The 13,601-nt window shown below is 43.4% G+C and overlaps 1 protein-coding gene across 1 annotated transcript; it reads left to right on the forward strand.

Annotated features, from left to right (window-relative positions):
- The first annotated feature begins 918 nt into the window (after window positions 1–918).
- Window positions 919–12,228, forward strand: LOC115200911 (meteorin-like). The gene is made up of 4 exons (XM_029764024.1): window positions 919–1,205; window positions 1,947–2,383; window positions 8,837–8,896; window positions 10,186–12,228. The coding sequence occupies exons 1-4, from the start codon at window positions 1,105–1,107 to the stop codon at window positions 10,497–10,499; spliced, it is 912 nt and encodes a 303-aa protein (XP_029619884.1). The 5' UTR covers window positions 919–1,104; the 3' UTR covers window positions 10,500–12,228.
- Window positions 12,229–13,601: the final 1,373 nt, after the last annotated feature.

The raw sequence follows: 13,601 nt of genomic DNA on the forward strand, positions 1-13,601 counted from the left end.
TGCGAAGAGTGTGCAAAGCTGTCATCAAGGCAAAGGGGGCTACTTTGAAGAATCTAAAATATGTTTGTTTTGTTTAACACTTTTTTGGTTACTACATGATTCCATATGTGTTATTTCGTAGTTTTGATGTCTTCACTATTATTCTACAATGTAGAAATAGTAAAAATAAAGAAAAAACCCTTGAATGAGTAGGGTTGTCCAAACTTTTTGACTGGTACTGTACATACATACCTACATTCAAAGTTACTGTTTCAGTCCAGGAAGATGGATGGGGATACGAGTACAAATTAGCATTAGCACAATAAGGAAAACGTATCTACTCCGTCCATACTGCTCTGTCTCTAGGTTTAATTTTCTCTGTCAGTCTTGCTTGTGCTTCTAAAATTTGTTTCTAAACCTCTTCTTGTTCATGATGGAATCATTGTTTTCCACTGAGAGGTTTCTTCTACTTTTGAGGAAGTGGGGTCCAACACATGTAGTCCTATTTTGTCAAGAACATTCAAGTCAATATTTTCACTCACCCTGATAAAATATGTTTTCTGTGATTTTGCTTATTATATGTCAAAGAAAATACGAGGACATAGTGACCTCACATTTCAACAAAGGAGGTCAGATTGGGTTATCATCTCCAAACTCGTATTTCTGCCCATGCAATTAATTATTATCCTACTTTGCACATGCTTGTTTGACACAATGGTAAATGCCTCTTAACTATTACCAACAGTTTATTATTGCATACTGATAGATCATTCTTCTTCTGTCACAGGCAACAGATCACACTCCTCCCCCTCTATCGTGTGAGTGGTTTAAAGTTGATCCTCTCCAACTCTGATTGGTCGACCAACTTGTGCTCACGGGCAAAACCATCAGACGACTCCTCTCTTTATGCGCTAGGATCAGTGAGTCAGAATAGAGGTAGGGACACTCCTTTAAAACTGTAGCTGGAAATCAGCAAGAAGAGGAGGCTACCGCGCTATGGAGGTTGCCAAGAACAGCAAAATACGATTTGCTTAGATAGTGGAGATTCCCATGCTTAAAGGTTGAAGGGACTGCATCTTTGGAACATTTAAGTTTTTCTCAAATTTTTAGCACGTACTGAAGGAAATGGCTATTTCTTGGATTTACAAAGTTTGGATCCTACTCTTACCCATTGTTGACAGAGCTCTGTCCAGTTATTCCGAAGACCAATGCAGCTGGAGGGGGAGGCAAGTATCACTTTATAACGGTTTATTCAAGAATGTAGGAAGGTGCAAAATAGAATTGAATTTTTATTAGTTCTGAATGTATTCGAAGAGTTCCGTTCAGCTTTGGTGATCAATTATCAGACCTTAGTTGGATCAAGACCAGACAGTTGTTGGGCGCAATTAAATGTTTCCAGTGCTTTGCAACAATGTATCGCGCGCGCTTTGGGGTTGCAGTCTTGCAGAGTGAGCTAGAGAGGAGAGAATTATGCCTTTAAAATATGATTTTTATGTTAATTCCACATGACACCGACGCAGTCCTTTGGTGACCAATAGGCGGCACTCCTTTTTTTTCTGCGAATGGAAACCTCAGTTCAATGTGTATTTTGAAAGCCTGCTTTCCAATGATGCACTTAAAATGAGTGAAATGCACTCCAATCAAAATAGCAGGCTTGAAAGGTTCATCTGTTGTCATTAATTTTAGCCAGATTTCTTTGATGTTGCAAGCTCTCCCTCAGTCCCTCTCAAGTTTCCCCACATCTAAAGCCCTACACCCAAACCAAATATCCTGCAAGGTTTAGTTCAATTTCCTTCATGGTTTTTGAGAATTGCACCACATCCTACAAGCGGTATATTGGTGACTCCATTTTCAGCCAAGAGGACAACTTCTGAGGACTAGTCTGTCTGGCTTGGAGGTCATAGAAGTCCACTTGTATAACTATCTCCTTTCTCTCCCTCCTTTCCCTCCATCTTTCCATCCCACAGTGGTCTGTCCCAGCAGCAAGGCAGTGTGGAGCAGATCTCCCTCCACTGTTCTGAGGGTACTCTGGACTGGCTCTATCCTAAGGGGGCGCTCCGCCTCACCCTGTCCCCCAGGTTGCCCTCTGCGGCAGTGGGGCCCGGGGGAAGCAGCTCGGGCCTGATCACGGCCTGCGTTAAGCCCTCCGAGCACTTCCATGGGGCCCAGCTCTACTTGGAGAGAGACGGGGTCCTGGAGCTCCTGGTAGGGGACCGTCTGGAGGAGTCTCCCCCAACCCGGGTGCGCTGCTTTAGCCGCCTGCCCGGCGAGAAGGTGGCCCTCTTCCTCCAGGCCACTCCCCACCAGGACATCAGCCGTCGCATTGCATCTTTCCGCTACGAGCTGCGAGGGGATTGGACTGCGCGCCTGTCACTTGACTCAAACCCCGTCAGCAGTAATGAAGGTGAGTTGGACCAAGGAGGGAGGCAGCCATGTTGGATCAGTTTGGGTCATGGAAGTGTAATATGGGCTGAAATAGATAAACATAAAATAAATAAACATAAAAGCGTGAACTATAAAGATTTCTCTCAATGCAAGGAAAATAGTGTTTGAATATGCTCCTTTATAGCCGATGGGCCTAACAAACAACTTTTAGAATTTGTTTTAGCTCAGATTTTATCATTCAATTCTCCTCTCCCCTACATATTTCCTGTATTTCTCTTTTTGTGGGTCTCTGAGTCATATTACATTATATTTCGTCGGCAGAGTAGAATAGGGGAAGTGTCCTCTAGTTTCCCTGCAGACTCTGTCCCCTGGTTTAGATTTGAAGGCGAATGGAGAGAGGAGGGGGGAGGGTTAGGGGGTAAAAAAGCCCAGTATGCGGGGCCTTCTCTCCAGAGCCTACAGCTCCTTTCAATGGAGAGTGTTCTGAGATTACTGCCGTTGCCTTGGCGACAGGGAGACCTCTGCCCCAGCTGAGATGCTCCCCTCTTTTGTTGAACGGCCCCTCTTTAAAAAGGCTTGGCTCTAAGAATACACCCCCTCCCCGCTCTAGAGTCTACACACACACACACACACACACACTGGTTGGGCATGTGGGGAGGTTTGCTCTATGGCCAGGGAGGAGGCAGGAATCTCATTTATCAGACATTTTCACTAAGAAGGGGAATGTGTGGAGGGGCAGCTAGGTGGGTTGGGGGGTGAACTTCTTGGAACTTGCAAGGCCAGCAGAATGAAAACAAATGCTAGGGTGTTTTTGTACAATGCAGTCAATTCAATGCAGCCAGGGTTTGGTTTCGCTCTGTGTAACTTGTGGCCATCTGTGGAATGGGTCCTTGTATGAAACGGAAGAGGATGTATTTGATTTTCCAATGTGAAGTTTTAAAACCGATTAACAGCTGTGAACAGTAGTGGTGTGTGGGTAAAATCACTGGGGAAGCCAAGCCAGGAAAAAAGCCATATTACAACCTATTTTGTGATAATTGCATTGTTTGCTCTATAACCCATCCATTCATACGCCACCGTGATATACAATAAGGCAGAGACAACAAAAAGATAAGTCACACATTGGCGGAATAAATTCAACCACACACACCTTTGTTTCATCACAAAACCGGAGAGCAACATGTATCTGGTGAAGTCCAAAAAACAAATATTGCATGTAAAACAGTTGCTTAACCATGTTGTAAGCCTTGTAAGTTAATGTTTCTAACAGTTACAGCAAGTCAACACAAAGAAAACAGGAGCACTGCCTCTGCTATTCCAGCACCATTTCAACTTAACCTGTTGGGGATAGGGGGCAGTATTTGCACGGCCGGATAAAAAAAGTACCCGATTTAATCTGGTTACTACTCCTGCCCAGTAACTAGAATATGCATATAATTGTTTGATTTTGATAGAAAACACCCTAAAGTTTCTAAAACTGTTTGAATGGTGTCTGTGAGTATAACAGAACTCATTTGGCAGGCCAAAACCTGAGAAGATTCCAAACAGGAAGCGCTCTCTCTGACCATTTCATGGCCTTCTTGATCATCTCTAACCAAAACAGGGGATCTCTGGCATAACGTGACATTTTCTAACGCGGCTCTCAGAAGGCGCCAGAAAGATGAATGGTGGCTTTGCAGGCCATGGCTGAAAAACATTAGCGCATTTGGATAATGGTCGATCTGAGGACAATGAGACTGGAGGCGCGTGCAAGAGCCGACACCATGTTTACTTTCTCTCTCTTTGAACGAAAACAACGACTCCCGGTCGGAATATTATCGCTTTTTTACGAGAAAAATAGCATAAAAATTGATTTTAAACAGCGGTTGACATGCTTCGAAGTACGGTAATGGAATATTTAGAATTTTTTTGTCACGAAACGCGTCGGGCGCGTCACCCTTCTTTACCCTTCGGATAGTGTCTTGAACGCACGAACAAAACGCCGCTATTTGGATATAACTATGGATTATTTGGAACCAAACCAACATTTGTTATTGAAGTAGAAGTCCTGGGAGTGCATTCTGACGAAGAACAGCAAAGGTAATCAAACTTTTTCCACCTAGCCCAGAGACATTAAAACCATTTTCACAAAAAATTGCTGATCTTTTTTTTTTTATTCATTTTTGTGACACAAAAACAGTGACTCCGGTCATGCCGAACTAGCGACATTCTGGATAGGCCTAAAAAAAAAACATTTTAAAACCACAGGTTAAACATTTAAAAAATGTTGTATTTTTTATTTAGCCAGGTAGGCTAGTTGAGAACAAGTTCTCATTTACAACTGCGACCTGGCCAAGATAAAGCAAAGCAGCGCGACAAAAAACAACAACACAGAGTTACACATGGAATAAACATACAGTCAATAATACAATAGAGAAAATCTATATACAGTGTGTGCAAATGAGGCAGGATAAGGGGGTGAGGCAATAAATAGGCCATAGTGGTGAAATTATTACAGTATGGCAAATTAAACACTGGAGTGATAGATGTGCAGAAGATGAGTAAGCAAGTAGCTGTACTGGGGTGCAAAGGAGCAAAATAAATAACAATATGGTGATGAGGTAGTTGGATGGGCTATTTACAGATTGACTATGTGCAGTAATCTGTGAGCTGCTCTGACAGCTGGTGCTTAAAGCTAGTGAGGGAGATATGAGTCTCTAGCTTCAGTGTTTTTTGTAGTTCGTTCCAGTCATTGGCAGCAGAGAACTGGAAGGAAAGGCGACCAAAGGAGGAATTGGCTTTGGGGGTGACCAGGGAAATACACCTGCTGGAGAGCGTGCTGCGGGTGGGTGCTGCTATGGTGACCAGTGAGCTGAGATAAGGCGGGGCTTTACCTAGCAACGACTTATAGATGACCTGGAGCCAGTGGTTTTGGCGACGGATATGAAGCGAGGGCCAGCCAACGAGAGCATACAGGTCATACTGGTGGGTAGTATATGGGGCTTTGGTGACAAAACGGATGGCACTGTGATAGACTGCATCCAATTTGCTGAGTAGAGTGTTGGAGGCTATTTTGTAAATGACATCGCCGAAGTCAAGGATCGGTAGGATAGTCAGTTTTACGAGGGTATGTTTGGCAGCATGAGTGAAGGATGCTTTGTTGCGAAATAGGAAGCCGATTCTAGATTTAATTTTGGATTGGAGATTGTTAATGTGAGTCTGGAAGGGGAGACACCTAGGTATTTATAGTTGTCCACATATTCTAAGTCAGAACCAGCCGAAGTAGTGATGCTGGACGGGTGGGTAGGTGTGGGCAGCGATCGTTTGAAGAGCATGCATTTAGTTTTGCTTGCATTTAAGAGCAGTTGGAGGCAACGGAAGGAGAGTTGTATGGCATTGAAGCTTGTCTGGAGGTTAGTTAACACAGTGTCCAAAGAAGGGCCAGAAGTATACAGAATGGTGTCGTCTGCGTAGAGGTGGATCAGAGAATCACCAGCAGCAAGAGCGACATCATTGATGTATACAGAGAAAAGAGTCGGCCCGAGGATTGAACCCTGTGGCACCCCATAGAGACTGCCAGAGGTCCAGACAACAGGCCCTCCGATTTGACACACTGAACTCTGTCAGAGAAGTAGTTGGTGAACCAGGCAAGGCAGTCATTTGAGAAACCAAGGCTGTTGAGTCTGCCAATAAGAATGTGGTGATTGACAGAGTTGAAAGCCTTGGCCAGGTCGATGAATACAGCTGCACAGTATTGTCTCTTATCGATGGCGGTTATGATGTCGTTTAGGACCTTGAGCGTGGCTGAGGTGCACCCATGACCAGCTCTGAAACCAGATTGCTATAGCGGAGAAGGTACGGTGGGATTCAAAATGGTCGGTGATCTGTTTGTTAACTTGGCTTTCGAAGACCTTAGAAAGGCAGGGTAGGATAGATATAGGTCTGTAGGAGTTTGGGTCTAGAGTGTCTCCCCCTTTGAAGAGGGGGATGACCGCAGAAGCTTTACAATCTTTGGGGATCTCAGAAGATATGAAAGAGAGGTTGAACAAGCTAGTAGTAGGGGTTGCAACATTTTCGGTGGATCATTTTAGGAAGAGAGGGTCCAGATTGTCTAGGCCTGCTGATTTGTAGGGGTCCAGATTTTGCAGCTCTTTCAGAACATCAGCTATCTGGAATTGGGTGAAGGAGAAATGGGGGGAGGCTTGGGCAAGTTGCAGTGAGGGGTGCAGGGCTGTTGACCGGGGTAGGGGTAGCTAGGTGGAAAGCATGGTAAGCCGAAGAAAAATGCTTATTGAAGTGATCAATTATTGTGGATTTATCGGTGGTGACAGTGTTTCCTATCCTCAGTGCAGTGGGCAGCTGGGAGGAGGTGCTCTTATTCTCCATGGAGTTTACAGTGTCCCAGAACTTTTTGGAGTTAGGATGCAAATTTCTGTTTGAAAAAGCTAGCCTTTGCTTTCCTAACTGCCTGTGTATATTGGTTCCTAACTTCCATGAAAAGTTGCGTATCGTGGGGGCTATTCGATGCTAATGCAGAACGCCACAGGATGTTTTTGTGCTGGTCAAGGGCAGTCAGGTCTGGAGTGAACCAAGGGATATATCTGTTCCTGGTTCCAATTTTTTTTTTTTGGGGCATGCTTATTTAAGATGGTGAGGAAAGCACCTTTATAGAATAACCAGGCATCCTCTACTGACGGAATGAGGTCAATATCATTCCAGGATACCCGGGCCAGGTCGATTTAGAAAGGCCTGCTCGCTGAAGTTTTTTAGGGAGCGTTTGACAGTGATGAGGGGTGGTCGCTTGACCGCATCAAATTACAAAATTTAGTAGGGTTATATTGTATATGATTAGCCTAATACAGTGAAAACAAACTTAACGATATCAACTATTTAGTCCAATCAATATTGCTAAATATCATTTGACTGTCCATTGTACTGATTTCTGTGTGTGTATACGCGCAAGTAGAAAAAACATGTTTACCTACCCTACTTGTGGACTAGATGAACACCAATGCCATCCTCCTCGCTTTCATGTTGGCACAGGGGTCTGACTGTCATACAGTAGTACACACTTTTTTTATGCCCTAGAGGGCTTGCTAGCCTAACTTTCTCGCATGTGCAACAATGAAGTTAGCTAGTTAGTTAACGTGAGCCTGCTACATATTGAACTTCAATCGTCTCAGGCCAGTGGCAAAAGGAATTAATTAATGGTTAGATCAGAATAGCAGTTATAATCATTGGCCTGTTTGGAGAATAAGTAAAAACACCAAGTCCACCCATGGCAGATTTTTAGCTAGCTAGCTACTTCAGGACAACTTTTTTGCTTTTGATGAGATTTCATTTGTGTGATGCCAAATCCAAACTGGCCTCCCTATGTGGGCCTTTTGCTGCACCAGGACCACCAACCATTGAGCTCAGCTCAATGCTGATTGGCTAATTATTTATAAACAAATGTATCAACTGAGGCCAAATGCAAAATGCTTCAGCGGCAACATGTCACACTATTTTTGTCCAGACAGCATCCAGATGCATGGGCTACACATATTTAGACAGAGGTGCTGTTTCCCTCGCTTGGATGACTTCTCCAGTAAGATACAACCAATTACAAATTGAAGAAATATTATGAAAACACATTGAGACGAAAGATAAATTTGACCAATACATTTTTTTGGGGGGAGCCTGGCTTCGCTTGGCATCCACGAATACACGCCACTGGCTGTAAATGAACACCTAGGAAGGAAGTGCCTTCTGAAAAAGTGTAGAAGTGGCGCTCTGCCCATTTAAATCTTTTAAAGTTCTCCACCCTCCTCTCTTGGCCCTGTCTGGTTCACTTTGATGAGGTGTGGGTGCAGACACCCTAGCAGGATCTGAAACCCCACCTCTTTAAGGAATACCTGGGATAGGATAAAGTAATCCTTCTAACCCCCCCGCCCCAAAAGATTTAGATGCACCATTGTAAAGTGGTTGTTCCACTGGATATCATAAGGTGAATGCACCGATTTGTAAGTCGCTCTGGATAAGAGCGTCTGCTAAATGACTTAAATGTAAATGTAGGGTGGAGGTGGGAGGTAGGGTGGCTGATTCATTTGGCTTTAAAAACGTTTGGGGCCAGTGGAGTCTCACACCTTTTTTAAGTTTCACTGGCCTTCCTCTCCGCACCGTAAAAGTAGCTGCTGTCTGAACACTGTGGTGTGTATCTCTTTGCATGGTGGTTTGTTCTGGCTATTCATATCACGCCTCCAGAGCATTTGATCTTCTTTATAAGCTCATCTCCACCCTTTTTTTGTGTCCTTTATGTGTGCAACAGGATAGGTTAAAGCTCAACAACTTTTTTTACATAAAGCTTTGAAATATAATAACTTAACCATGTCATACCTACTTTTTTTGTTTTATGTGGTTTACAATATCAAACAAGGGAGTAAGCGAAGAGTGGATGGAATTGCCGTTTGTTTGATTAGTGGAGCTCCAACTGACTGGTTCTTTCTCTCCCCAGGTGCTTGCAGACCCTGTAACAACACAGAGCTCCTTATGGCTGTCTGCACCAGTGACTTTGGTGAGTTCTCCTCTTTTACAACCTCCTGTTTTGTTGTCCGGGCTGACTTATAACAATAAAATAACATGCCAGACCAGGAATAGTTTGGCAGAGGTGTGGACTCGAGTCACATGACTGAGACTCGAGTCACAAATTGGATGACTTGAGACTCAACTTGATACAGAATAAAGTAACTTGACTTGGAGCCTCAAGACGGGACTTTGACTTGAGACTGATGACTTGAAATTATCTGGCCAGGGTTTGTCACTTATTTTGTGGCACTTCAAGAGCAAAAAATCAAACAAGCAATATATATCATGACAGGTCAACCAATAGTGGCCGAGTCTTTGAAAGCTGCATCCTCTGAAGATTTATGGCGATCCATCCTCTACAATTTGACATTTTGTGCTTCACCTAATCCTACAGCAAATCAACAATCATTACAGCCATAAATGGTGATGCATTTTCAAAATGGAGGATACAGAAATAAACTGCGCTTTACATCAGCATATTGAGCTTAACGTCATTTGAGACTCGGACCTTGTGACTTACTTCCATGTGGCTCGAATAATAGTGACTTGGTCCCACATCTGCAGTTTGGTGTCATTGCATTTTCTACCCCAATTCAAACTACATTTACTTCAATACAAAATGGCTAGAAAAGCCATTCAGTTTCAACCAAAAAAAGTAATAATTTTGTGTCATGATTGAGGAACTACAATCGGTTGTCAAATCATCTTAAAGTGAGGGTACCCCAGCTCTAAGGTTGGGCTGACAGTGATCCAAATTCTCATCCCTCTGAACTACTTAATGAATGCAGAGGTGAAACTGAACAACTGTTTCCTCTCCAGTTCCCTGAAGCTTCCCTAAACCCCCCTTCTCGAAGCACTGTAGTGGACTAATCCCCCCCCCCCCCGGGAGACAGTGCAGTGGACTAATCCACATGGCTCTAATTCAGACATAATCAGGCTGAATTATGTCAGGAATTATGGAACTGTTCCAGGAAGTTCTCCAATACTCATTTAACTGACTCTAATTAATGTTACCCTCTGGTGGGCTAGGATCTTTTTTATTACTTTATTACTTCAGCTGTTTTTTTATAGCTAAACATGACCGGTTTCCCAGCAATTTCTAAAATGTTTTTAGAATGTGAAGAGCAGGTATTCAAGAAAATGACATTCATTGAAATATATTTCTTCCAACTTAGTCCACATTTTGTTGAATTATGATCTTCATATTTGTAACCGCTGTCACAAGCTCTATTGCCCAGATTAGTTTGTAACTAACTGGTGTGTCTCTTCTCCCCACAGTGGTGCGTGGTAACATCAAGGCAGTGTATGAGGACAGTGAGCTACGGGCGGCGGTAATAAAGGTCAGCACCACCCGAATATTTCGCCAGAAATATGCCCTGTTCACCGGGACAGGCCACCTGACCCTCTCAGGTGAGATCAGGACCCTGCTGCAGTGTGGTGTCCGGCCCGGGGCAGGAAGCTTCCTCTTCACCGGCCGCATACACTTCGGCGAGGCGTGGCTGGGCTGCGCGCCCCGCTACAAGGACTTCCTCCAGGCCTACACTCAGGCCAAGTTGGTCCAGCAGCTACCCTGTGAACTGGCTGTGGACTGAGCAGACCACCCCAAATCTTGGCTGACTACTTCCCTGTAATAGGGCTTGCCTCACAATACAGCCTTAACTCGATCAGCCTGTCCTCTGGTTTGCCAAACCTCAGAGTGAAAGACAAGGAAGATGGAAGCTCACCCGATGGTGAAGCTTCTTAGTCTTCCCCAAAGGACTGAGGAGTTGGGCATGGACATTCTCAGCAACATTCCCAGTGCAATATGCAGTCCTGTGGAGATATGAAGGACACCGTGTGGACGAGATGAGATTAAATCATTTGGCACGGGACAAATTTTCCAGATGCCAATATGCTTATTCGGAATTCTCAGAAGAGCTTTCCGTAACAACAAGCAACAATTTGTCAGGCATGAATTCAGAGCTATTGAGTGTGACTTTGTCTTTTAAACTCAGGAATATATGTGAAAAATTCTGTGGTGAAGTTAGTCTGTTTTAGAAGTTACACAATTGCAAATTCCAGTAATTAACCACAAGTGTGTGATGTTTTTCTGTGGTAGTCTTCAAAATGGCCACTCATTTTATTCAATGTTTTTGGTTTGGGAAATCTACCATTTTGTGTGCAAGATGTTCGCACAAATGTGTAGTTGAAACAAACGATGGTGGACTATTCTTAGTGTTACGATTCTTTATTGTAGATTAGGGAGGGGCTTTCTCTTTTTCAAATGTTTTTTTTTATCGTAATTTGCACTGATAAGGGAATCATCTGGAAAGTCTGATGCTGCAAGCACTGAAAACCAAAATGAAAAGCTGATTTATGTAGCATAGAAGAGGTGTGATCAGAACTTAATATATGTACAGATATTGCTAGCGCATCTTAATGCTAGGCTAGGGCTGGCACATGTTAGCGCTAGTGTAGAAGGTTCAAAGCTCGCTTCGCTCTAGTGCTGAAAGCACTTTCACGACATTAGTCAACTCAAGAGAAAAATAATCTCAAAGTACACACAGGGCAATTCTGCCTTTTAGAACCCTGCATAAATATTTAATGAAGAGTTTTTATGATACTGTTCACTTCCAAGATTTCATTGTGTTATCTCAGTTTGGTTGAAAACTTTTAAAGTTTTATATGCTGATTTATTTTAATTTCAAACCGTCCAGTTGAATATAATTATTTTGCAGTAGTGTTTCCCATTGCAGCCATTTTGTAGTTATTCATACCCATTTTCCACATAAAAAAATTGCCAACTGTAAGCCTGTCTGCAAAATTCTAACAAAACGGATGTCTTGATATTGAGATGCTATATGCCTACTGGCCCAGATTTATGTCATTGAAACTGTATTAATGGGAGTTTGTGAGGACATTTTTTATGTTTGTGGGACTACAACTGTTGACAACAGCAATATTCCCCTCAGTAAAAGTCCAATGGGATATGTCTGGCAGAAAGAGTTGCAGTAGCAATTTCACAAGCATGCGTCCGAAATGTTGATCACCATGTTGAGCCGTGAAAACCTCAAGCAATTTAGTCCAAATATCAATACTGAATTCTTCAAGCAATATTCAATGTATTTGCATAATAGTCCTTACATCAGCTTTGGGGTTAGCAGTAAGTATGTCTGGGATAATTTACGAGGGGGACAAAACATGTCTGTACGTCAATTCTGGTCAGTCAAAAGACATCACGCCTTATGTGCACAAATCGATGAAGGGAGCGGTTAATATCAAATTAACGTGATGTGTTATGTAAAAAAGAAATACACAATACTGCCATGTTTGCTGATATTGTCAATTTTCTGTGTGATTTTTGTGTTCATAACAACGTGAATGTTAATATGTACAGTGAGGGGAAAAAAGTATTTGATACCCTGCTGATTTTGTACGTTTGCCCACTGACAAAGAAATGATCAGTCTATAATTTTAATGGTAGGTTTATTTGAACAGTGAGAGACAGAATAACAACAAAAAAATCCAGAAAATCGCATGTCAAAAATGTTATAAATTGATTTGCATTTTAATGAGGGAAATAAGTATTTGACCCCCTCACAATCAGAAATATTTCTGGCTACCAGGTGTCTTTTATACAGGTAACGAGCTGAGATTAGGAGCACACTCTTAAAGGGAGTGCTCATAACCGCAGTTTGTTACCTATACAAAAGACACCTGTCAACAGAAGCAATCAATCAATCAGATTCCAAACTCTCCACCATGGCCAAGACCAAAGAGCTCTCCAAGGATGTCAGGGACAAGATTGTAGACCTACACAAGGCTGGAATGGGCTACAAGACCATCGCCAAGCAGCTTGGTGAGAAGGTGACAACAGTTGGTGCGATTATTCGCAAATGGAAGAAACACAAAAGAACTGTCAATCTCCCTCAGCCTGGGGCTCCATGCAAGATCTCACCTCGTGGAGTTGCAATGATCATGAGAACGGTGAGGAATCAGCCCAGAACAACACGGGAGGATCTTGTCAATGATCTCAAGGCAGCTGGGACCATAGTCACCAAGAAAACAATTGGTAACACACTACGCCGTGAAGGACTGAAATCCTGCAGCGCCCGCAAGGTCCCCCTGCTCAAGAAAGCACATATACATGCCCGTCAGAAGTTTGCCAATGAACATTTGAATGATTCAGAGGACAACTGGGTGAAAGTGTTGTGGTCAGATGAGACCAAAATGGAGCTCTTTGGCATCAACTCAACTCGCCATGTTTAGAGGAGGAGGAATGCTGCCTATGACCCCAAGAACACCATCCCCACCGTCAAACATGGAGGTGGAAACATTATGCTTTGGGGGTGTTTTTCTGCTAAGGGGACAGGACAACTTCACCGCATCAAAGGGACGATGGACGGGGCCATGTACCGTCAAATCTTCGGTGAGAACCTCCTTCCCTCAGCCAGGGCATTGAAAATGGGTCGTGGACGGGTATTCCAGCATGACAATGACCCAAAACACACGGCCAAGGCAACAGAGGAGTGGCTCAAGAAGAAGCACATTAAGGTCCTGGAGTGGCCTAGCCAGTCTCCAGACCTTAATCCCATAGAAAATCTGTGGAGGGAGCTGAAGGTTCGAGTTGCCAAGCGTCAGCCTCGAAACCTTAATGACTTGGAGAAGATCTGCAAAGAGGAGTGGGACAAAATCCTTCCAGAGATGTGTGCAAA

This window comes from Salmo trutta, chromosome 10, assembly GCF_901001165.1.
Source record: "Salmo trutta chromosome 10, fSalTru1.1, whole genome shotgun sequence".
Taxonomy (NCBI): Eukaryota; Metazoa; Chordata; class Actinopteri; order Salmoniformes; family Salmonidae; genus Salmo; species Salmo trutta.